Consider the following 27,215-nt stretch of genomic DNA (forward strand, 5'->3'; position numbering starts at 1 on the left):
GTGGACTTACGCTACTACCGTCCCTTTCCAAAGTGTTCGAGTTTCTACTGGTGAAACAACTGTGTGCGTATCTCGACAGCCTGAACTTCTTCAAAGGAAATCAATTTGGTTTCATTCGCCAATCCTGTTGCCTAAGCGCTGCCTACCAACTTGTCGATTTCATCACAGCGAACTATAGGAAGAAATTTGTTGGTGTTATATTCATCGATTTGAAACGAGCTTTTGATACCGTAGATCCCTTGCGGTTATCACTTAAGCTTAAACGTGCCGGTTTATCTGACAAAGCAGCTGACCTGATGATGAGTTACCTCTGCAACCGTACCACTGCTACAAAAATGAAGAACAGCTGGAGCATATTTCGAAACGTTTCTGTCGGAGTTGCGCAAGGCTCAAAGATGGGTCCTCTCCACTTTATAATTTACATTGCCGATATACTCACCCTCGGACTGATTGGTAAATTGATATTGTATGCCGACGACACTGCAATGTACTATGCGTGTGAGACTGCGGAAGAGCTGGAACGTACAATGCAAATCGACATGATTGCTCTCCACAAATGGCTGTGTCGGAACGTTCTCACCATCAACACATCAAAGACCTGCTATATGACGTTCGGGAAAGCACGGCTACTTGCTGATCTAAACATAACTATAGACGGAGAGGCGATCAAGCGTGTTAGCACGTTCAAATACCTTGGTTTGGTACTTGACGAAAGACTGTCGTTTAAGCAACACATTGAACACGTTAAGATGAAAATACGTCCCTTCATCCCGCTTATGTGGCGTAAAGCGAAATTCATCCCTCTGAGCAAGCGTAAACAACTCTACTTTGCCTACGTTGAAAGTCACATCTCATACATGCTGCCTATATACAGCGTGGGATCCAAGAGTAAATTGCAACAATTGCAGAGAATACAAAATCGATGTATCAAGGCTCTGTACCACCTACATCGCTTCACATCAACGACCTTCTTATACTCAACAAGTATACTTCCGATTGAGAAACTGGCAGTTGTTGAACGGATCACCTACGTCCACAAAGTCGTCAATTCGCTTACCAAAAACAACTTCGACATTCGGTTTAACCATGAGATCCATTCACACCGCACTCGTCAAGCCAACCAGTTACACTGCTCCGACAAACATCCAGCCTTGAAGCTATCGTCGACTGAGTATAATAAATTCTGTGGTGACCTCCGGCATTTAATGTGCATTAAGACTTTTAAAGCTAGGCTCAAGACTGCGGTCATGAAAGACAGTGCTCACAAGTTCAATGTGATATCGCCTTACGTTTTTCTTAACTGATTTAAGTTGACTGGTTTACCGTTGTGATGATTTTTCTCTGTGATATCTTTATAGTTTTATGGTCGTTTTGAAGTTTAACTTTATTTGCCTTTTTTGACGAATCTCTCTTAGAGAATTTTGCCTGTTTTTTTTACTTTTACTTTTGATTGTACTTTTTGCATGAATTTTGGGTCGTATCCCACGCACGCTTGTATAAGGGATGATAATAAACGGATTTATTAAAAAAAAAAAACTCGACCAAAAGGATCAAAGTTGACTACACTATTTGTCAGGTGTCAATCGAAGCACTTTTGCTTGAAGTGCGTTGGTAATGCTCTTTAGACAGCATCTCTACCTGAAAGAGCTTACGCATTTTCAGTTGAAGTCAAAACATTGGAGATCAAAATGTTTCAGGATGCCTTAAACATTTCCAATTTTCTGCAAGCAAAATGCATTTGTTGAACTCGATAGATTTGGCGAAATTTTACTGAAAAATGAGTTCATCTAAGGGTGAAATAAGCGAAATCGCAAATTCTGACATTAGACCATACATAAACATAAGTATAGTTTTATTGGCACATGCTAGGTGCCTCAGTCCGAATTCTTGTAAACTTACTACAACTTGATTTAATCGACGCGTTTGCGTTGAAGTAACATCAGGAAATACTGTCACTTACAAACAAAGAGAGATTTCAGTAATTTTGTGTTGAAGATTTTTGTAGATAAAAATTCTCATTGACATTGAAAATAATCTGCACTCACTGCTGCCGGTCCAATGCAAAGATTAAGTAATTGAGAATGATTGTAAATAATAAAATGTTGATTTTAAAATAATATTTTCGTTTATTGATCCACCAGATTATAATAATTTTCATGCGTTGTATAAAAAACTGATTTTTTATTTAAATTTCATTCTGTAAAATTTAATGTGTAACAATAATTCATTCCAATTCAATTATATAGATTCGCTACCTAAAATATCTTCTTTGCCCTAAACTATTGCAAAAAAAATCTTCTGATTAGGTGGTCTACAATTTTTAATTCACAATTATATTCCATTCCAGTTCTGTGTCATTAAGGCAACATTTATATAAATTGTATAAAAATTAGATTTTTAGACGGTAGATTAACGAAAAGAAGATGTACACACACATCACTAAATTAGTCCCATAATTCCGAAGAAGAAAAATACTAAATGCAATGAATGAAATTTGTTATAAATCTAATGTGTCTGACGATTTAACTTCAGTTTCTGACGATTTTACAAGAAAAATTGATCAAAATTTGTTTCAATTAACGGATCTTCGTTCGTTAACCAGAACAATCTATTGTTGCACAAAAAAGTATCTGTAGATAATTGTTGCGAATATACCCAAAATAAGCGGTAACATCCATTGGCGATAGGAGCTTTATTTAGACAAAAGAAAAATTAAGAGTTAACTTCATCGACTTCATTGAACTTTAAAAAAAATCATTTACCTTTCGTCTTCTTTGTTGGCATTCTCTGTGGCCCAATCAGGTGTAGATCTTTCATTCACTGTTGTTCGTTCTGATTCGATAATTTCACCTACTTTGAATTTTTTCATCATTTCCCTTGCATCCGAGCTATGGCCAACATCTTCGAATGCCTCGGATGCTGTTCGTCCACCTTGCTCCAATAGTACTTCTTCTCCTCCAGGATGCTAAAAGTAAAAGAAAATTTATTGTATGGATCAATCAGTTACTGGAGGAAAAATGTTAAGAAAGATATGCAGATATATGGGCAAGTCTAGCTAAATCGTGAAATTTCAAAATATTCTCACTAAACCTCAACCGACTTCTGTAACCTTTTTTCTGAAAGCTATTGACAAGCCAGACGCGTAGTTTGAGCTCCATATGGTGGTAGCTTGGTTGGTAACAATTTAACAAATTTCTGCAAACATTTACCAATGAGATTTTGAAAGAAACTCATTCAATTTTTTTCTTTACAAGTTATAGGTACGATCTTTTAGATTCAATGAAAAATTGAAATATAGGAAAATCAAATTAAAATGATCGCTTCTGGGGATTGTGAGTGCATCGTGATTCGAAACTTACAATGCGAACATTTGAAATGTTTTTATTACATTTGCAGAGTTTATTCAGTGTAAAAGTTCGACTAACATGCAGGACAAGCTCGATTACAGAGAATAGACATGTAATAATGTAATAAAAACAGGTGAAATGCTCACTATGTAAGTCAATACTTGTTTTCGAATCATCATATCATACTCTGAAAATTCTCAGTATCGATCACCTTAAATTGATTTTCCATTATTAATCTTTCGACGAAGGCCTTATCATTTATAACCTAAAATGTGATCTGTAATTAAACATTCTTATGTTGGAAATACCTAGATCAAGAGAAGTGGCAGTGTTAACAATTATGCAGGTGATTTAAGAAATTTTGGAACAAAGTATTGAAATGACTGAAACAATAAACGCAAATGCTATTCCTGCAAATAGTGTTGCATGCAGACTATTCGCAGATCGTTTTTCTTTTAAATGAAGAAATTCGAGGTCAAAATTTCGTTTTTTAATAACGTATACAGTTGATGAGTCTTTTCTTTGATTGTATTAGAGAGGATAAATGAGAAATTACTCTCAGTATTTATCCGTCAAGACTTTTCAATGAATTTTTGTGTACGTTGATGTTTGGTAATTCTTTTGGGCAGATTTCATTTCTTTGCGTTTCGTTCATATCTTAATATCGGGAATTTTGATAATGTCAATGCTGGACAACATCGCAATCGCAATAGGTTAACTGGAACTGAATGTACTTTGTTGAATTTCAATATTTTTTGACAGGAACACTTCATTCTCTTTGTCGAATTTATTTCTCACTTTCGCATTCATTTCAAATCAACAATTGGATTCGAATCGGATGGTCTTTTGTCTAGAGGTTATCTAATTGTAAAAAGGTGTGTTTCTCCTTTATTTAAAAGCTTGACTGCTTTTCTAAAGAATTTAAAAAGTAGTTTGTGACTTGTGACATTATCATCTTATATATTGAGTAAATTATAATTTTGAATAATAGTCTCCAGTCTCCATGAAATACTATTTTCAGTAACTGCGAACAGTCTACATGAAGCACTATTGGCAGGAACTGCGAATAGTCTCCATAAAGCACCATTCTCAGGAACTGCAAAAAGCGTCGGCCAACGATAAACAATGTCACATAAATGCGATGTTTCGTACAGGCTTTACTAATTGAATCAATTCAATGAATTTCATTAGAGAAAGCTGGTTACTTTATAGATCATTTTAGGGCTACCTCAACAAATAAAATCGAATTATTGAAATCAAGTCGGGAATGTTCTAACTTCTTTCGATGTCCGTGTAGTACACGTTTACCAAACAACAAGTTGATAAGATAATTATTATCAGGTAAACTTTGTTCAAATTTTCCGATAAGTGGAATCAACACAAAACAATGTTTCTAAGCATTTCTCATCGTTACAATTCATTTTTCGAATCGAAACTTCCAGTAGGAAAACGAAAAACAATTTGTCATGACTTGTGCAAAAGAGAATAGATTTAGCAAATACGAACGAGAGATAGCATATATGGATTTAGCAATCTTATCTGACAAAAATAGTAATATTGTTTGTCATGATTATGCGAGTTCTTAGTTTTAGTGATTGTAAGGTAACATTTTCTAATAGAAGATTAACAGTATGACAGTATTACGTTGTCGAATAATCGAATTTCAATTTGTTTCCTGCTTCTAAAATGAAAATACGCTAGGACTAGGAGTAGAACCTGCCATGAGATGACAGAATGAACTGTGCGGTATTGATCAGTATTATGTAAAACATCCTTCGCGTAAATGATATCATGAGCAGTGCCGGACTGGCTCGAAAGAACCCTTTGGAGGCTTTATGCAACTCAGTTGTGAATTAAAAAATTTTCAAAGAAAAATCCAAAAGACCCTTTGAGAATCAGCAGATTTCCCAGTATGGCCAGTTCGGCACTGATCATGAGGATGCTAATAACTTCCGTTTGTTGTTATCAACGATCACCGCTCGAAGGTACTAGAACTTGAAATGCTACAAAACGATTGTGCATTAATATGCTGAGTTAGACCGTGAACTTTCACTGTGAAACCAGTTAATTCTTTCATTTTGTTCTGATATACGAAGCAGTTTGTGGTTATGCTTCTAAACTGTTGTATGTAACTGATAACAGTTTACAAAATTATTTCGTATTTGTCATATTATTCATAACAAAGGTAAAAGAAACTTTTGAATTAATCGAGTCATTGTTTAAATCGAAAATAAAACTTTTCCTGTAATTTCAATCGCAAATTTTGCAATTCAATCGTTATCGTATTATAGAGCACTGGTCATTACGTTGTGACACATACACATACATTGTATATGTCGTACAAGCAGAGTCGAATATAACAGAAATATTTTTGATTTAATATTTAGGTATCAACCTGTTTTTATTATCATAGATATTGTAAATCCACCGTCAAACCAACACAGTCGAATAAAATGATGACTGGCAATATAAAATAATTCTCCTCCGCAAAATTCAGCAGCACTAAAAACACGGAGAGCGATAAGATGGCACAACTGAAACCAGTGAAATATCTGTTTAACTCGGAAGATTATGTAAGGTCTTTCGAAATTTTTACTTCGTTTTGTGAAATTACGACTAAGATAAACATTTTATCAATGCAAACACTGACTGAACCAGGTAGAGAGCGTACAAAACACAGTGAGACTGGAATATATGAATTGACAATGAGAAATACATTTTGATTAGATATTTGGGAGTATAAATTTACATGATCAAAATGCTATTTAAATGTACTGTAACCTTGCTCCTGATTCTGCATTAAGTCTACACTTTTTGCTCAGTTTTTCTTTTTACTTGTTAAGACTTGTCTATTAAAACAACTGATTGAATATTAGCTGTAATGCGTTATAAATGATCGTGAAATAGAATGCATAAGAAGAGAACGATAGAGGGGTTGTCATTGACCTTAGCGGTCGCAATTAATCATAGTAGATTATGAACCAGTTTATAACTTTTTGATCTGATGTTTAAAATCGTCTTTACTCTTAGCCCGGAAATGGTTTGTTGTGATGCTTGTGATAATTTTCATTTCCACGAAGCTAGACGAGGTAAAATACTTTGCATTATGGTCTGGGCATTGTTTTTTTGAGTGGGATTATAACCCTTGCCTTCGGCGCTTCCAACTATCAAAAAAAAAAAATCCAAACAAAGACGTTTGGATGTATACTTTTACCCCGAACGGAAGCCAAATAACCTATAACGTGTACAACTATTTCGAAATGTTTGTGTGATTGGTGGCATTTGTCTGTGATTCTTTTTCCACAAAATTACAAATTCTGCAACTATTGATATATGGATTGTACTTGGAGAGAAATAGTGTAGGTTGGGACCTATTGAAATTGACGCATGCCATTTGACATTTACACCAACTTTTTAAAGTTAATGTTGTTTAGCGATACAATCTACGACCGATTATGCAAACAAGTATTTACTATGGATTTTGCATCCGTTGTCGCTTTATGACAAGTTTTAAATGCAAATGTGTTACACTATCGTTCTTGAGTAAGTATTTACTAAATAATCGTGACGCTTCGACTTGAATGGATTGAATGAAGTTCATGCTGAAAAACTTATCCCATTTTAATGAGAACGTTGAGTTGAAGGTTGTCCGAAAGCGTAATGAACGATTACATGTTTCAACATTGTAACATCTTCAATTACTCAATTTAACACGTTAGCGATTTATTTTTTTCTTTTCTTTTATCTTCGAAAATAGGTATTAACACTTTATCACGCAATACATTTTGAACTAGAGTTCCTAAGTAACAAATACAAACAAAGAATTTTCGACATAAAACCTAGTATAATTAAATAATTGAATTGTCAGAGACTTTAGAAGGCATGAAGATGATGATTTGGAGTTTATTAAGCTAAATTTGATCATCGACCTTGAAGTATTCAACTTTGAACACTACAAGTGCTACTATACACAACTGATTTTCGAACGCACACAGCAACAGCATTTTCAATCTCAAATCAATTTAATTGATAAGACAATGTTTCAGTAATGTAAGAGTGTGGAATTTCTTACTCATACCGAAAGTAAAAATTAAATTTGATTACATTAAAGACGGAACATAATCATGCGTTGCGTATGCAAATCAAAAATGTAACTTTTGCTTACCTCATTTAAAAATTCGGTAACATCATAAACGTTGTTGTGAATGACAAACCATACACTTTTGTTGGAATTGTGTTTTGCCACTTCGGCTAAACTGTATTGCTTGAATTCAGACATTATACTGTATCAAATTGACTTTTAGACCGAACGCCTTTGTAATTAATGCGATGTTCGACAATGAATATGGAGGTATTGTTGTGAAAAGTGAAACTTTTTTTTATATTTTCACTTGAACTTTACAACGTCTCACGCGGACGACTGTACAGCAAGAACTAGTAATGACGAGTGGGATGGTGTGTATTGCGACGATATTTTTTCGAGTGGAGTGACGTGTATTATCCACTTTATTATATGCAGCGCTGCACATTTTCGAAGTTGAGTCTCGTTCACTTTATCTTTTTGGCTTTTTTTTAAATTTCTTTTTATTATCATTCCAAAAAAAATCAATTTGCGTGGAATACAAAAATTTCAGTAAAAAACATTTTATCAAACTTCAATATAGTAAAAGTATACAGTGAAGGTAAAACAGGTATGTCAGTTTAGCCCATATGTATCTTCTACGCATTGCGAGTCGGCCATGTCAAAATAACATAAAAATTTTCAAGTTTCCCAGCTTTGAACAAAATGGAATTTCTCAACCGCTTGTCGGGAGGGTTATGCTCAAAACAAACGAGGCATTGAAAACGTGTTTTGGTCCTATTTTTCATTGACAGATGCAGCAGCCGCAATTTTGAATAGAAAAAGTTCTAACTTCATTTGACAATTTCGAAAATTTCGTCATGAAAAATAGGACCAAAACACGTTTTCAATGCCTCGTTTGTTTTGAGCATTATATTTTGTTAGACTCATTTTTGTAAGGTGATTCTAACAATACAATCCACCAGCTGATGTCACGCAATGCGAAATGTAAGAAAGGTGAAGAAAAGTACATGCACATCATGCACATGCAGTGCGCATATGATTCATCAAGGTTAGATGGTTTACCCTAGTAGTGCTCCCCAAGTTAATGATAGCCCAAAAATTCGTTCTGTTATAATTGTACGATCGTTGAATAAAAAGTGAATTATGACAGATAATTCCTCTGGCATTTCCTAACTTTTATCGGATTTTTCGATGGATTTGGGTTATTTTCGATATAAGTGAGGTGTTCCAAGATTGGTTTCTAGATTTTAAGATTCAGACTGATTTTTCTAGAATTTATTAATTTCCATAAGGTTTTTTAATCTACCCCTTGTGACGCAAATTTCTTTTTGTAAAATTTTCTTTCACAAATTTTTTGGGTCCATTTTTTGTTAATAAAACTTTTGCGTACGGCACACAATGCGTCACCCTCAGCGATATCAGTTATTTTGTAAGTAAGATAAAGGACTTGCGTCACATTTACCATTTAAGGGTTTTTTGACCGATACGGAAATATATGGAAATTCCCACCGAACCTTTTGAATTTGGATGTCAGGCAAGGAAATTATATACTGATAGAAGGTGGATATCGAACAAGAAATGCGAGATCAACACCTCGCGAGATTTTTGACATTAGGCGAGATAAATCGGCAACGGTAGTCTGTTTTGGTTATCCACATTTTTAAAATTATAGCGTGACCTTCATACATTCTTAATCAGAGTGTGCTAAAATTTTAAAAATGTGGATAACCAAAACAGAAAAACCGGACTACCATTGCCGATTTATCTCGCCTAATATCAAAGATCTCGCGAGGTATTGATCTCGCATTTCTTGTTCGATACCCACCCTCTATCTGTATATAAATTCATTGCTGCCAGTTGTGTCTGCCTGTGTAGGCTGATTTGACCCTTGACCCTACATTGCATCACTATCCTTATTTCGAATATTTTTTCAAAAATTGAACAGCATCCTGTTCGTATATTCGAACATTTTAAGATCCAGTTGTTTTTCGATGTTTGTGATGATTTGTGTGCTGGAACAAAACTAAAACATTGATAAGCTCGATTTAAAAATAACATTTTCAATTGGAAAATGAAAGTGATTCCAAACAATAAATAATTCAAATAATTCTTCAACTGTTTTCCAAAGTCCTGACTTTATACATCAATATGTTTAACATTAAGTTTGAGAGTCAATATAAACCGGTCGCACATTATGATGATGAGAAAAAATTAAGATTTGATCCTCCCGTTTACGAGCAGAGATACTCCTCCGTCCTACGATTTTTGCAATTGGAGCGATGGTCTAATCATTTTAAGAAGGTGCTTCATGACATTTTATGTGCTCATTTGTTTTGAATTTCATCTACTTTATCTGTAACAGATAGTTGAATTTGGATGTGCCGAGATGCGATTGTTAGTCTTCCTGAAGACATTACCAAAAGTGGAACATATTTTGCAAGTAAGTAAAACTATTTCTATTGTTAACCAATTCATTTTCATCCTGGCCATCGTTTCTTATGCCTTTTCACATGAACACAAAAACATAAACAATAAATGGGTTCACTTACATACACAGTTAATCAGCTGTTGTACTTCTCTTTCATTCCTTTCATTGCATCATGGTGGTTTTTCTTTTCGAAGAGCGGTATTGAATTTTCGAACTATTTGGAGGTTATGGACAAAACGTATTGGCATTACCTTTTGGTCCTGTCGGCACTTTTACGTAAAATTTAGTTAAATTTGTCGTTCCTAGTAGAAGTGAATCGTATTTTCACTACGTTAGTCGCGATTAATCGTCAAAATTCGGCTGTGAAATGAATACTTGATACAATAACCACATAATCCGCGTGTACTTGATCCATCGCAATGGATATCTCATCGCCTATGGACTGTAATAGTCAAATAGCAACAAATTTCGACATGGAAATACTAACATCCATGACGAACACGGACCTGCTTGTACGCCTTATAAAGGATCAAGAAGCGGAGACTGTCGTGCTGAAAAATCAACTTTCATCGTTGAATTCGTCGGCCTTGCAAATGAAAAATTGCTACACTTCGGAGAGGACGAAAAACGATCACATTGAGAAGGAAAATCGGCAGCTGCTGATGCAAATAAAAACTTTGGAGGAAAATATTTCGCAGTTGGAGAATAATTTGCTCAACGATGCAGCCCTTCATAAACAGAAAACAGCAGGTTTGGAAAATAGCCTGGCCAGTGCCTACAGACATCTAATGATCCAAAGAAACGTTCTGAAAGCCAATCATTTAAGCATTAAAGATCCGCATCAGCATTACAACAATGCGAAGGAGTTTCTTACGAAACGTGGTGAAGTTGTCGTTGAAGACATCAAGGATGTGAAAGTTATCAGCAAGAAACAGAAAGCGGTAAACGCGTCTACCATGACTGACCAATGTGATAGTTTAAAACCGAAAGAAGTTAAGCAATTTTGCGACAAAGCAACGATGCACTGTCCAATGGTGTCGACCGCTACGCGTGGAACAACCACTTCTACGTTCATTAAACAAGCGGATGCAGCTACCAATTTCCCAGAGCCGATGACCATCGACGTTGATGAGATTTTCCGCATAATGATCGATGATATGCCACCAGCAATAACGCCTATTGAAGATCTACCATCTAAAACACAATGCACGCAAACCGAGCCACCAGCTCAGTTGAATGTTGGAACAATAACCAGAATTAAGAATATTCGACGGAAAATTAATTGTGCCAGCGAGTATACTCAACCATTGTCAGCATCGAGTCCTCTATGTCGAGTGAAAAAGGAAAAGGACGACAGTATTCCGGATCTTCTAAATTTGGATTATTCTGGCAATGGTTCACCGATCAACCAACAGCTGACCAAATTGTGGCAAATGGTCGGTCAAATGATCTTTGGAATCATCGGAAGTGGCGAGGTGTTCAATCATTCAAACAATATTAGTTTGATCAACGATAATTTGAATCAAATTCGAAGAGTCATTGAGATGGAGTCACAACCAGAAACACAATTTCACAGCTTCGTGGACGAACAACGTACGAGCGAAGATTTTAACATTGCGACTGCTGTAGCAGGTAATTCATTCCTTTCATTATTGCACGTTTGATGGACATGTATCGTGCACGCTAGATTGATTTTTATAGATTTTCCACTTCTTCTAAGAAAATGTTTTCATTACTTTCAGGATCTGGCATCGGTAATAGTGTCAGACAACACAATGCTTTGGATCCCGTTAGTAGCTCACAAAACCCACCTCATAATCAACTATCCGCCAAACAAATACAAACAGATGCGACACAAACAAAGCCCACCTCGCCACGCACTAATACTCACGATCATTCGACGCACAGAGGAGCACTCTCCATTGACTCATTTACCCAATGTCAAACGGAAAGTATTTTCAAAAAACCAGCTTCAAAAACTAAACGAAAACTGGCAACGGATGATTGCACAATTAGAAAGCGTATTTGTCAGAGAAAAATGACTCCTACACGAAGATCCAGTCAAATGGATGACTCGAAACCGAAAAGTTCCATTCAACATAAAGACTCTTCCTGTGTTTTCGAAGCAGCGAGTACATCAAATGATCGCGTCGAACAGTCAACATCTCCCATCGACGAACCTGACGCGTCACTGGTGGAAAATATTCTTCGCTTCTTCAAGATGCCAAACTTTATTGAACCGATCACAGACCCACCACATATACTGGAAGCGATTAACAGACTTAGTAAGGCTGAAAAAAGCACCAAAAGTATTCATATCCCGGAAGTAACGGACTTTCCGGCCATTGTTCCGATAACTGTTGACTCTGAATCAAAAGACTCGATGTCGGTCGCCTTGCCAACTCACTCCCAGTCAGACGATTTAAAGTCACCAGATGTATCAATGGAATTGTCAACATACGACGAATTTGAATCTCCAGCTTCCCCGCCGCCATCCACAACGACATCGTACCAAGCACCGATTATTATCCCCACATCGCCAAAGAAATTAAACAGTTTAGTCGTCGAAGGTATACTAGCTAATTTCGACAAGAATAAAAGAACGTCACTGAGACAGCGAAAGCTTAAAGTACCCACAGTAGAAGAGGAACAAATAATAACCTCAACACGAAGTAGAATCGAACAATACGTAGTGGCGGAGTGGAATGGGAACGAAATCGATACATGTTGCAAAGACTTATCAACCGTACGTCCAAGTGTTCTATCAAAGTGTATTCTTGAAGTTGTAACCAATACGAACAGCGAACCTTTATCCAAAGAATTTACGCCACCAGCTCCATCATTACCGAGAACTCATCAGAAAATTGTCGTCCTGATCAAACGCATCAGTCGGACTGTGAACGGATTCGAGGATTTAGTGCTGTTTCAATTAGAGAAAACAATGTTTGTTTTGGGAGATGAACAAGTAACCATAGCCGGGGGGTTGAACCTTACGCATTTGTTTATCGGATTGACTGCCTGCGCGGACGCAGAATCGAATGGATCATGCGTTTTGTTCGTCTACAAATGCTTGTACTACTTCTCCATAAAGGCGATACCGATGATTTATTCAGTATTAATGGCATATCCGACTATATTACCAAAGTTCGATGATGGTGAAAAGGTTGCCGATTTCCTTAGGAATACTACAAACATCTTGCAGGCCACATTTGTTATTATTTTGATCAACACAAATTTAAGCGAGTCAAATCTTATCGACTCCGGCAACTCATTGAGAAAGAGAGACCTGTCGACGTATCTGAAAACGTACTACCACTATCCCTGTATGAGACCCACAATCGACGATTTTGTGGATATTCTATTAGATCGACTAACGAATAGCTGTAATTTAGGCAACATTCCATATTCGCTAATTTTGATAGCGAAACGGAATGGTACAGTGTGGGCGGACAATATGGTGCAACGGAAGCTGTTGCCAAAACTTAATCAATTTGTATCAACCATATCGGATGGAACTGCAAACGATGAACGTATAGCAGTTCTGGTATCTGCGATATCATCAATCATCAAAACTTATCCAATCACCAAAGATATCTCCGGTTATCAGCAATTATTTCATAAAATTCTGGATTCCACAACGAGACAAACAATTCAGGAAGAGGCTGTGATGGCTCTACTGCGAACTAGTCGATTCGGCATGGTTGATGTTTATAAACAAATTTGTGATTGGCGGCCACAAACCGCAGTGCGCAGACAATGCTATTCGATGCTAAATACATTTCTGTACCGTCAGAATTTTAGTTATTGGCAGAATTTTTAATTCATGCTGTGATGTTAAGGAATGAAGATTGTGATTGATGATTCATTGGTAATTATAACATTTTGCCTTGAAATTAACTTATTTGCGTTTCTATTTTTCTTTCAACTTGGTCCTCAGCTAGGAATGAATCACAGGAGACGCAATTTTGCTATAGATTCTTCAACTCCCTGTTGTTTTCGTTGTCATTCTACTCTCAACTAGATAAAAAGTCTGCCCTAATTACAGACGTTGAAGATGGGTTCATAAGTTTGTTGTTCTACTGTATTTCAGGTCGACATCGACGAATCTCTGTTAGTGCGCAACTCATTCAAAGCAAGACCACTAATTTGCGATTACCTACGCCAACGAGAAACTCAACTTCAGGTGGACGTTTACTGCGGCAGCATCGATACTCAACATGATTGTCTTCTCAACACAGACGTTGTAATTGGTATTGAAATGTAAGTGGGACGTAGGAAGTAGGTGTTGCGATTTGTGTTGTTGTTATGGATCGTCATTGTGGCAGATATGAATTTTGAAGCAAATCTCTGTCATAGAATCACAAAAGTAGAGGCTTAGGGTAACATAATAGGATATTAGTACAGAATCACATTGAGAAAATTCAACGTTTTGCCCTCCATTGCTTATTACGGTGAAGTTTCGACCAAAATTTGGTCGACCAAAAAATTTTCAAAGTAGTCTCATCTAGCCTTGGCTAGATGTTGAAACAACATGTTTGGTCGACCAAAAATTAGTCGATTTTTTGCTTGTGTTTTCATCTATATTTATTTATTTATTTTGCAATTTAATCCAACGGGCTATAGTCCCAACTGAACATATATAAAAAAATTAAAAGAATAAGAATAAACAACATTTTTGGTCGACCAAAATTTGGTCGTTTACTGAAGGATTCAGAAGAATTCAAATGTTAAGGCAAATCGACCAAAAATTGGTTGACCACAATTTCGTCGACCAAAAAATGGTCGTTTACTGAAGGATTCAGAAGAATTCAAATGTTAAGGCAAATCGACCAAAATTTGGTTGACCACCATTTCGTCGACCAAAATTTGGTTGAACACCATTTCGTCGACCGATTCGTTTCCCGAAGTGTTCAAAAAAAATTCAAATCTTAAGGGAAATCGACCAAAATTTGGTCGTTTACTGAAGGATTCAAAACAATTCAAATGTTCATCATTTGGAAAATAATTAATTTAAACGTTAAAATTCATCATTTGGAAAATAATTAATTTAAACGTTGAAATTCATCATTTGGTAAATAATTAATTTAAACGTTGAAATTCATCATTTGGAAAATAATTAATTTAAACGTTGAAATTCATCATTTGGAAAATAATTAATTTAAACGTTAAAATTCATCATTTGGAAAATAATTAATTTAAACGTTGAAATTCATCATTTGGAAAATAATTAATTTAAACGTTAAAATTCATCATTTGGAAAATAATTAATTTAAACGTTGAAATTCATCATTTGGAAAATAATTAATTTAAACGTTGAAATTCATCATTTGGAAAATAATTAATTTAAACGTTAAAATTCATCATTTGGAAAATAATTAATTTAAACGTTGAAATTCATCATTTGGAAAATAATTAATTTAAACGTTGAAATTCATCATTTGGAAAATAATCAATTTAAACGTTGAAATTCATCATTTGGAAAATAATTAATTTAAACGTTGAAATTCATCATTTGGAAAATAATCAATTTAAACGTTGAAATTCATCATTTGGAAAATAATCAATTTAAACGTTGAAATTCATCATTTGGAAAATAATTAATTTAAACGTTGAAATTCATCATTTGGAAAATAATCAATTTAAACGTTGAAATTCATCATTTGGAAAATAATCAATTTAAACGTTGAAATTCATCATTTGGAAAATAATTAATTTAAACGTTGAAATTCATCATTTGGAAAATAATTAATTTAAACGTTGAAATTCATCATTTGGAAAATAATTAATTTAAACGTTAAAATTCATCATTTGGAAAATAATTAATTTAAACGTTGAAATTCATCATTTGGAAAATAATCAATTTAAACGTTGAAATTCATCATTTGGAAAATAATTAATTTAAACGTTAAAATTCATCATTTGGAAAATAATTAATTTAAACGTTGAAATTCATCATTTGGAAAATAATTAATTTAAACGTTAAAATTCATCATTTGGAAAATAATTAATTTAAACGTTGAAATTCATCATTTGGAAAATAATCAATTTAAACGTTGAAATTCATCATTTGGAAAATAATCAATTTAAACGTTGAAATTCATCATTTGGAAAATAATTAATTTAAACGTTAAAATTCATCATTTGGAAAATAATTAATTTAAACGTTGAAATTCATCATTTGGAAAATAATTAATTTAAACGTTGAAATTCATCATTTGGAAAATAATTAATTTAAACGTTAAAATTCATCATTTGGAAAATAATTAATTTAAACGTTGAAATTCATCATTTGGAAAATAATTAATTTAAACGTTAAAATTCATCATTTGGAAAATAATTAATTTAAACGTTGAAATTCATCATTTGGAAAATAATTAATTTAAACGTTAAAATTCATCATTTGGAAAATAATTAATTTAAACGTTGAAATTCATCATTTGGAAAATAATTAATTTAAACGTTGAAATTCATCATTTGGAAAATAATTAATTTAAACGTTAAAATTCATCATTTGGAAAATAATTAATTTAAACGTTGAAATTCATCATTTGGAAAATAATTAATTTAAACGTTAAAATTCATCATTTGGAAAATAATTAATTTAAACGTTGAAATTCATCATTTGGAAAATAATTAATTTAAACGTTAAAATTCATCATTTGGAAAATAATTAATTTAAACGTTGAAATTCATCATTTGGAAAATAATTAATTTAAACGTTGAAATTCATCATTTGGAAAATAATCAATTTAAACGTTGAAATTCATCATTTGGAAAATAATCAATTTAAACGTTGAAATTCATCATTTGGAAAATAATTAATTTAAACGTTGAAATTCATCATTTGGAAAATAATTAATTTAAACGTTGAAATTCATCATTTGGAAAATAATCAATTTAAACGTTGAAATTCATCATTTGGAAAATAATCAATTTAAACGTTGAAATTCATCATTTGGAAAATAATTAATTTAAACGTTGAAATTCATCATTTGGAAAATAATTAATTTAAAACCTTCAACAAGCCACGAACTACTACCCGGGTACCTAATTTTAATTTTGTGTCGTAGCTCGTATCGTTACTAGTTGCAGAACGTATGTCGTCGATCGTTCGCTGTCAAAAAATAAAAACGAAGTCAACAAAACCTCACATTTCAATGTGACATGAAAATATGGTTAAATTGAACACTCAGTGTAAAACAAGCACTCGTTACGTGAAGATACAATTCCTTTAGAAACAATTTGCATTTTTTTGCACGTTTATTTAAAGTTCAATAACAAATTCAAACAAAACTAATCAAAAGGACGATGTTTTCCGTTCGTGGCTCGCTTGTAATATTAATCCATCAACACGTGCGGTCTGGAATTTGTCGGTAAAATTCAGTCTCAATTTGCGTGTTTAATCAAAGATTTCTTACCAGTACAACTATTCTTTACACAGACAACAGATGGTCAACGTTTTCGAATGTTCTGCACAGATTGGTCGAAGGCACTGGGTGCAGCTTTTTCTCGTTTTTCGCCGGTTCTTGGACTCCAAGCATTTGATGCAAACACCAACAATGGGAAGCCGTCCAGTAGCATCGCGAATTACTTCGTTCTCGACCGATTTCTGTACCGGGACTGGTGGTTGAACTGGTGTACCGATGATGAACTCAATTGCTACCTTTGTTTTGAAGTTTCGATAAACAGTAGGGGTTTTTGATCGCGTCAAAATAGCGGGCATCGCCAGTTCGTTTCCGAGAGTTTTTAAAAACGTTCTTCTTGAATCGGATTTTTTACCGAATGCCGGGTTGTTAGCTTTGTAAATTATGTATGCCGCTAGGCCAGCCAGATCAATAATATTATAGAAAAACGAAACTGGCCATCGCAGTGTTTTTCTTTGTACTGAAAATGCTCCAGCCATTTTATCCATTAAGTCAACACCACCTTTCGTTCGATTGTAATGCTTAATGATCTCCGGCTTTTTTTTCTCGTCATCTGAAATGGTCTTAGTGTTGTGCAAAGTCGATATCAGCGTTACTGCCTTATTTTTCTTTGGGACGTAGGAGCAAAGCGTAACGTTTTCGTGAAATCCAAATAAGGTTGACAATGGCTCGCGAGTCTTATCGGCTAACATTTCTTTAGGAATGCATGTTTTGTTCTTCTTAATCGTACCAACCAATGTCAAATTCCAGTCAGCCAGTGACTTTGCAAGCGGAAGAGTAGTAAAAAAATTGTCGGTAACAATGTTGCGCCCAGTATCCTTAAACTTTGTGGCCAAGGTCTTTACTACACGTTCGCCTTGGTTTACTTCTCGGCCAGTTATCGGCTGACCAGTGTAAATTTCACCAAACAGTGGATAGCCGGTCAATGCATCACAGGCCCACCAAACTTTGATACCATATTTTGCAGGTTTATTTGGCATGTATTGGGTAAATCGTGTTCTGCCTCTGTACGAATATAGCTGTTCATCAACTGTGACAAATTCGGAGGCGTCGAAGTTTGCGAACAAATTAGCATTTAACATCCCAAATAGCTTGGAAACCGGTGCTGCTTTATCGGTTTGTAGTCGCTCTTCCCTTGTATTAAAATCATCGAATCTTAAAAATCTCGATATTTCTTTGAACCGGTTTTTGCCGATGCAGGCTCGATAAAGCGGATGAGAATAATCCTTGAACAACTCCGTCACATGTTCCTTGTTAGAATGATGAACGCCAGAAGTAATGAGAACTGCCAAATATGCATTGAACTCTTCTGTGGTCAAAAGCTTCCACGTCTTCAACGGTTTGTCGGGATGATGTTCGTTTTCCGCATCGAAAATATTTTTTGCTTTCCGATTCGTTTCGGCAATGATAAGATCTCGCATTTCGTCATCAAAAATTCGATTGAATGTATCGAGAATGGAAAGATTTTTTGTTGAATCTCTGGGCCCACTGGCTATTGGTGGGAATTTTTTCATGCTGCTGGAACAAGTTGGACTTGATGACCATTTCGTTTTGTCCTTACCGTACCAGACATTACCGGCAGAATTTTTTGCTTTTATCGTTTCGTCGTCAATATCGCACTCTTCTTCACTCTCATTGTCACTTAATCCATCATCCGAACTATCACTGTCAGCCCATTCCACTTCAATCTCTTCATCATTATACACATCCTCAACATCAGAATATTCAGCCACTTTCTGATTGCGTTTTTTGATTTTACATAACACTGGATGATTTGACGGTTTTACACGAACATCCTCAACATCTGAATCATCTTCAGATTCTCCTTCCGAATTGGCTGCGATTTTGTTTAAATACTCAATTTGCCGATTGTAATTTAATGCCCGAAACTTTGATCTGGTCGTTGGTGCCATTTTTTCGAAATATGAATTATAAACAATAACAAAAATAAAATGATTTTTGCTGCAATTCATTCAAAGTCTACTTTGATCATATTTTCATAGAATTCGTTTGGGGAAAGTCGTGGACTCATAAAGGTTAAACGTTGAAATTCATCATTTGGAAAATAATCAATTTAAACGTTGAAATTCATCATTTGGAAAATAATCAATTTAAACGTTGAAATTCATCATTTGGAAAATAATCAATTTAAACGTTGAAATTCATCATTTGGAAAATAATTAATTTAAACGTTGAAATTCATCATTTGGAAAATAATCAATTTAAACGTTGAAATTCATCATTTGGAAAATAATCAATTTAAACGTTGAAATTCATCATTTGGAAAATAATTAATTTAAACGTTGAAATTCATCATTTGGAAAATAATCAATTTAAACGTTGAAATTCATCATTTGGAAAATAATCAATTTAAACGTTGAAATTCATCATTTGGAAAATAATTAATTTAAACGTTGAAATTCATCATTTGGAAAATAATTAATTTAAACGTTGAAATTCATCATTTGGAAAATAATTAATTTAAACGTTAAAATTCATCATTTGGAAAATAATTAATTTAAACGTTGAAATTCATCATTTGGAAAATAATCAATTTAAACGTTGAAATTCATCATTTGGAAAATAATTAATTTAAACGTTAAAATTCATCATTTGGAAAATAATTAATTTAAACGTTGAAATTCATCATTTGGAAAATAATTAATTTAAACGTTAAAATTCATCATTTGGAAAATAATTAATTTAAACGTTGAAATTCATCATTTGGAAAATAATCAATTTAAACGTTGAAATTCATCATTTGGAAAATAATCAATTTAAACGTTGAAATTCATCATTTGGAAATAATTAATTTAAACGTTAAAATTCATCATTTGGAAAATAATTAATTTAAACGTTGAAATTCATCATTTGGAAAATAATTAATTTAAACGTTGAAATTCATCATTTGGAAAATAATTAATTTAAACGTTAAAATTCATCATTTGGAAAATAATTAATTTAAACGTTAAAATTCATCATTTGGAAAATAATTAATTTAAACGTTGAAATTCATCATTTGGAAAATAATTAATTTAAACGTTAAAATTCATCATTTGGAAAATAATTAATTTAAACGTTGAAATTCATCATTTGGAAAATAATTAATTTAAACGTTGAAATTCATCATTTGGAAAATAATTAATTTAAACGTTGAAATTCATCATTTGGAAAATAATTAATTTAAACGTTGAAATTCATCATTTGGAAAATAATCAATTTAAACGTTGAAATTCATCATTTGGAAAATAATTAATTTAAACGTTGAAATTCATCATTTGGAAAATAATCAATTTAAACGTTGAAATTCATCATTTGGAAAATAATCAATTTAAACGTTGAAATTCATCATTTGGAAAATAATCAATTTAAACGTTGAAATTCATCATTTGGAAAATAATTAATTTAAACGTTGAAATTCATCATTTGGAAAATAATCAATTTAAACGTTGAAATTCATCATTTGGAAAATAATCAATTTAAACGTTGAAATTCATCATTTGGAAAATAATTAATTTAAACGTTGAAATTCATCATTTGGAAAATAATTAATTTAAACGTTGAAATTCATCATTTGGAAAATAATTAATTTAAACGTTAAAATTCATCATTTGGAAAATAATTAATTTAAACGTTGAAATTCATCATTTGGAAAATAATCAATTTAAACGTTGAAATTCATCATTTGGAAAATAATTAATTTAAACGTTAAAATTCATCATTTGGAAAATAATTAATTTAAACGTTGAAATTCATCATTTGGAAAATAATTAATTTAAACGTTAAATTCATCATTTGGAAAATAATTAATTTAAACGTTGAAATTCATCATTTGGAAAATAATCAATTTAAACGTTGAAATTCATCATTTGGAAAATAATTCAATTTAAACGTTGAAATTCATCATTTGGAAAATAATTAATTTAAACGTTGAAATTCATCATTTGGAAAATAATTAATTTAAACGTTTGAAAATTCATCATTTGGAAAATAATTAATTTAAACGTTGAAATTCATCATTTGGAAAATAATTAATTTAAACGTTAAAATTCATCATTTGGAAAATAATTAATTTAAACGTTGAAATTCATCATTTGGAAAATAATTAATTTAAACGTTGAAATTCATCATTTGGAAAATAATTAATTTAAACGTTGAAATTCATCATTTGGGAAAATAATTAATTTAAACGTTGAAATTCATCATTTGGAAAATAATTAATTTAAACGTTGAAATTCATCATTTGGAAAATAATTAATTTAAACGTTGAAATTCATCATTTGGAAAATAATAATTTAAACGTTGAAATTCATCATTTGGAAAATAAATTAATTTAAAACGTTGAAATTCATCATTTGGAAAATAATTCAATTTAAACGTTGAAATTCATCATTTGGAAAATAATCAATTTAAACGTTGAAATTCATCATTTGGAAAATAATCAATTTAAACGTTGAAATTCATCATTTGGAAAATAATTAATTTAAACGTTGAAATTCATTGTATCATTTGGAAAATAATTCAATTTAAACGTTGAAATTCATCATTTGGAAAATAATTCAATTTAAACGTTGAAATTCATCATTTGGAAAATAATAATTTAAACGTTGAAATTCATATTTGGAAAATAATCAATTTAAACGTTGAAATTCATCATTTGGAAAATAATTAATTTAAACGTTGAAAATTCATCATTTGGAAAATAATTAATTTAAAACGTTGAAATTCATCATTTGGAAATAATAATTTAAACGTTAAAACATCATTTGGAAAATAATTAATTTAAACGTTGAAATTCATCATTTGGAAAATAATTAATTTAAACGTTGAAATTCATCATTTGGAAAATAATCAATTTAAACGTTGAAATCATCATTTAAAATAATAATTTAAATTAAAATTCATCATTTGGAAAATAATTAATTTAAACGTTAAAATTCATCATTTGGAAAATAATTCAATTTAAACGTTGAAATTCATCATTTGGAAAATAATTCAATTTAAACGTTGAAATTCATCATTTGGAAAATAATTAATTTAAAACGTTTAAAATTCATCATTTGGAAAATAATTAATTTAAACGTTGAAAATTCATCATTTGGAAAATAATTAATTTAAACGTTGAAATTCATCATTTGGAAAATAATTAATTTAAACGTTAAAATTCATCATTTGGAAAATAATTAATTTAAACGTGAAAATATAATTTGGAAAATAATTAATTTAAACGTTGAAAATTCATCAATTTTGGAAAATAATTAATTTAAACGTTAAAATTCATCATTTGGAAAATAATTAATTTAAACGTTGAAAATTCATCATTTGGAAAAATAATAATTTAAACGTTTGAAATTCATCATTTGGAAAATAATTAATTTAAACGTTGAAATTCATCATTTGGAAAATAATTAATTTAAACGTTAAAATTCATCATTTGGAAAAATAATTAATTTAAACGTTGAAATTCATCATTTGGAAAATAATTAATTCTAAACGTTGAAATTCATCATTTGGAAAATAATCAATTTAAACGTTGAAATTCATCATTTGGAAAATAATTCAATTTAAACGTTGAAAATTCATCATTTGGAAAATAATTAATTTAAACGTTGAAATTCATCATTTGAAAATAATTAATTTAAACGATTCATATTTGGAAAATAATTATTTAAACGTTAAATTCATCATTTGGAAAATATAATTTAAACGTTGAAATTCATCATTTGGAAATAATTAATTTAAACGTTGAAATTCATCATTTGGAAAATAATCAATTTAAACGTTGAAATTCATCATTTGGAAAAATTAATTAAACGTTAAAAATTCATCATTTGGAAAATATAATTAAACGTTGAAATTCATCATTTGGAAAATAATTAATTTAAACGTTAAAATTCATCATTTGGAAAATAATTAATTTAAACGTTGAAATTCATCATTTGGAAAATAATTAATTTAAACGTTAAAATTCATCATTTGGAAAAAAATTAATTAAACTTGAAATTCATCATTTGGAAAATAATTAATTTAAACGTTGAAATTCATCATTTGGAAAAATAATTCAATTTAAACGTTGAAATTCATCATTTGGAAAATAATTAATTTAAACGTTGAAATTCATCATTTGGAAAATAATTAATTTAAACGTTTAAAATTCATCATTTGAAAATATTAATTTTAACGTTGAAATTCATCATTTGGAAAATAATCAATTTAAACGTTGAAATCATCATTTGGAAAATAATAATTTAAACGTTGAAATTCATCTCAATTTGGAAATAATATTAATTTAAACGTTGAAATTCATCATTTGGAAAATAATTAATTTAAACGTTGAAAATTCATTCATTTGGAAAATAATTAATTTAAACGTTGAAATTCATCATTTGGAAAATAATTAATTTAAACGTTGAAATTCATCATTTGGAAAATAATTAATTTAAACGTTGAAATTCATCATTTGGAAAATAATTAATTTAAACGTTGAAATTCATCATTTGGAAAATAATTAATTTAAACGTTGAAATTCATCATTTGGAAAATAATTAATTTAAACGTTGAAATTCATCATTTGGAAAATAATTAATTTAAACGTTGAAATTCATCATTTGGAAAATAATTAATTTAAACGTTGAAATTCATCATTTGGAAAATAATTAATTTAAACGTTGAAATTCATCATTTGGAAAATAATTAATTTAAACGTTGAAATTCATCATTTGGAAAATAATTAATTTAAACGTTGAAATTCATCATTTGGAAAATAATTAATTTAAACGTTGAAATTCATCATTTGGAAAATAATTAATTTAAACGTTGAAATTCATCATTTGGAAAATAATTAATTTAAACGTTGAAATTCATCATTTGGAAAATAATTAATTTAAACGTTGAAATTCATCATTTGGAAAATAATTAATTTAAACGTTGAAATTCATCATTTGGAAAATAATTAATTTAAACGTTGAAATTCATCATTTGGAAAATAATTAATTTAAACGTTGAAATTCATCATTTGGAAAATAATTAATTTAAACGTTGAAATTCATCATTTGGAAAATAATTAATTTAAACGTTGAAATTCATCATTTGGAAAATAATTAATTTAAACGTTGAAATTCATCATTTGGAAAATAATTAATTTAAACGTTGAAATTCATCATTTGGAAAATAATTAATTTAAACGTTGAAATTCATCATTTGGAAAATAATTAATTTAAACGTTGAAATTCATCATTTGGAAAATAATTAATTTAAACGTTGAAATTCATCATTTGGAAAATAATTAATTTAAACGTTGAAATTCATCATTTGGAAAATAATTAATTTAAACGTTGAAATTCATCATTTGGAAAATAATTAATTTAAACGTTGAAATTCATCATTTGGAAAATAATTAATTTAAACGTTGAAATTCATCATTTGGAAAATAATTAATTTAAACGTTGAAATTCATCATTTGGAAAATAATTAATTTAAACGTTGAAATTCATCATTTGGAAAATAATTAATTTAAACGTTGAAATTCATCATTTGGAAAATAATTAATTTAAACGTTGAAATTCATCATTTGGAAAATAATTAATTTAAACGTTGAAATTCATCATTTGGAAAATAATTAATTTAAACGTTGAAATTCATCATTTGGAAAATAATTAATTTAAACGTTGAAATTCATCATTTGGAAAATAATTAATTTAAACGTTGAAATTCATCATTTGGAAAATAATTAATTTAAACGTTGAAATTCATCATTTGGAAAATAATTAATTTAAACGTTGAAATTCATCATTTGGAAAATAATTAATTTAAACGTTGAAATTCATCATTTGGAAAATAATTAATTTAAACGTTGAAATTCATCATTTGGAAAATAATTAATTTAAACGTTGAAATTCATCATTTGGAAAATAATTAATTTAAACGTTGAAATTCATCATTTGGAAAATAATTAATTTAAACGTTGAAATTCATCATTTGGAAAATAATTAATTTAAACGTTGAAATTCATCATTTGGAAAATAATTAATTTAAACGTTGAAATTCATCATTTGGAAAATAATTAATTTAAACGTTGAAATTCATCATTTGGAAAATAATTAATTTAAACGTTGAAATTCATCATTTGGAAAATAATTAATTTAAACGTTGAAATTCATCATTTGGAAAATAATTAATTTAAACGTTGAAATTCATCATTTGGAAAATAATTAATTTAAACGTTGAAATTCATCATTTGGAAAATAATTAATTTAAACGTCGAAATTCATCATTTGGAAAATAATTAATTTAAACGTCGAAATTCATCATTTGGAAAATAATTAATTTAAACGTCGAAATTCATCATTTGGAAAATAATTAATTTAAACGTCGAAATTCATCATTTGGAAAATAATTAATTTAAACGTCGAAATTCATCATTTGGAAAATAATTAATTTAAACGTTGAAATTCATCATTTGGAAAATAATTAATTTAAACGTTGAAATTCATCATTTGGAAAATAATTAATTTAAACGTTGAAATTCATCATTTGGAAAATAATTAATTTAAACGTTGAAATTCATCATTTGGAAAATAATTAATTTAAACGTCGAAATTCATCATTTGGAAAATAATTAATTTAAACGTTGAAATTCATCATTTGGAAAATAATTAATTTAAACGTTGAAATTCATCATTTGGAAAATAATTAATTTAAACGTCGAAATTCATCATTTGGAAAATAATTAATTTAAACGTTGAAATTCATCATTTGGAAAATAATTAATTTAAACGTCGAAATTCATCATTTGGAAAATAATTAATTTAAACGTCGAAATTCATCATTTGGAAAATAATTAATTTAAACGTCGAAATTCATCATTTGGAAAATAATTAATTTAAACGTCGAAATTCATCATTTGGAAAATAATTAATTTAAACGTTGAAATTCATCATTTGGAAAATAATTAATTTAAACGTTGAAATTCATCATTTGGAAAATAATTAATTTAAACGTTGAAATTCATCATTTGGAAAATAATTAATTTAAACGTTGAAATTCATCATTTGGAAAATAATTAATTTAAACGTCGAAATTCATCATTTGGAAAATAATTAATTTAAACGTCGAAATTCATCATTTGGAAAATAATTAATTTAAACGTCGAAATTCATCATTTGGAAAATAATTAATTTAAACGTCGAAATTCATCATTTGGAAAATAATTAATTTAAACGTCGAAATTCATCATTTGGAAAATAATTAATTTAAACGTCGAAATTCATCATTTGGAAAATAATTAATTTAAACGTCGAAATTCATCATTTGGAAAATAATTAATTTAAACGTCGAAATTCATCATTTGGAAAATAATTAATTTAAACGTCGAAATTCATCATTTGGAAAATAATTAATTTAAACGTCGAAATTCATCATTTGGAAAATAATTAATTTAAACGTCGAAATTCATCATTTGGAAAATAATTAATTTAAACGTCGAAATTCGTCATTTGGAAAATAATTAATTTAAACGTCGAAATTCATCATTTGGAAAATAATTAATTTAAACGTTGAAATTCATCATTTGGAAAATAATTAATTTAAACGTCGAAATTCATCATTTGGAAAATAATTAATTTAAACGTCGAAATTCATCATTTGGAAAATAATTAATTTAAACGTCGAAATTCATCATTTGGAAAATAATTAATTTAAACGTCGAAATTCATCATTTGGAAAATAATTAATTTAAACGTCGAAATTCATCATTTGGAAAATAATTAATTTAAACGTCGAAATTCATCATTTGGAAAATAATTAATTTAAACGTCGAAATTCATCATTTGGAAAATAATTAATTTAAACGTCGAAATTCATCATTTGGAAAATAATTAATTTAAACGTTGAAATTCATCATTTGGAAAATAATTAATTTAAACGTTGAAATT

General features: G+C 30.3%; 3 protein-coding genes across 3 annotated transcripts; 1 reads left to right on the plus strand and 2 right to left on the minus strand.

The window, feature by feature from the left end:
• Positions 1–2,106: 2,106 nt before the first annotated feature.
• On the minus strand, positions 2,107–7,829 carry LOC119075499 (cytochrome b5-like). The gene is made up of 3 exons (XM_037181965.1): positions 7,513–7,829; positions 2,763–2,965; positions 2,107–2,690 (listed from the first exon to the last, which is right to left on the minus strand). Exons 1-3 carry the CDS (start codon positions 7,624–7,626, stop codon positions 2,609–2,611), a joined length of 399 nt encoding a protein of 132 aa, XP_037037860.1. The 5' UTR covers positions 7,627–7,829; the 3' UTR covers positions 2,107–2,608.
• Positions 7,830–10,051: 2,222 nt separating this feature from the next.
• Positions 10,052–14,145, plus strand: LOC119075498 (little elongation complex subunit 1-like). The gene is made up of 3 exons (XM_037181963.1): positions 10,052–11,491; positions 11,602–13,727; positions 13,950–14,145. The coding sequence occupies exons 1-2, from the start codon at positions 10,279–10,281 to the stop codon at positions 13,677–13,679; spliced, it is 3,291 nt and encodes a 1,096-aa protein (XP_037037858.1). The 5' UTR covers positions 10,052–10,278; the 3' UTR covers positions 13,680–13,727; positions 13,950–14,145.
• A 3,366-nt stretch (positions 14,146–17,511) lies between these two features.
• LOC119075497 (piggyBac transposable element-derived protein 1-like) lies at positions 17,512–19,196 on the minus strand. The gene is made up of 2 exons (XM_037181962.1): positions 17,639–19,196; positions 17,512–17,522 (listed from the first exon to the last, which is right to left on the minus strand). Exons 1-2 carry the CDS (start codon positions 19,194–19,196, stop codon positions 17,512–17,514), a joined length of 1,569 nt encoding a protein of 522 aa, XP_037037857.1.
• Positions 19,197–27,215: the final 8,019 nt, after the last annotated feature.

The sequence above is a fragment of the Bradysia coprophila genome, unplaced genomic scaffold, assembly GCF_014529535.1.
Source record: "Bradysia coprophila strain Holo2 unplaced genomic scaffold, BU_Bcop_v1 contig_216, whole genome shotgun sequence".
NCBI lineage: Eukaryota > Metazoa > Arthropoda > Insecta > Diptera > Sciaridae > Bradysia > Bradysia coprophila.

Coding starts and splice junctions, on each gene's coding strand:
- LOC119075498 (XM_037181963.1), top strand. CDS start 10,279: ATGGATATCTCATCGCCTATGGACTGTAATAGTCAAATAGCAACAAAT. Junction 11,492..11,601: donor CATTGCGACTGCTGTAGCAG/GTAATTCATTCC, acceptor CATTACTTTCAG/GATCTGGCATCGGTAATAGT.
- LOC119075499 (XM_037181965.1), bottom strand. CDS start 7,626: ATGTCTGAATTCAAGCAATACAGTTTAGCCGAAGTGGCAAAACACAAT. Junction 2,966..7,512: donor TTACCGAATTTTTAAATGAG/GTAAGCAAAAGT, acceptor TTTTACTTTTAG/CATCCTGGAGGAGAAGAAGT. Junction 2,691..2,762: donor GCCAACAAAGAAGACGAAAG/GTAAATGATTTT, acceptor GTCTAAATAAAG/CTCCTATCGCCAATGGATGT.
- LOC119075497 (XM_037181962.1), bottom strand. CDS start 19,196: ATGGCACCAACGACCAGATCAAAGTTTCGGGCATTAAATTACAATCGG.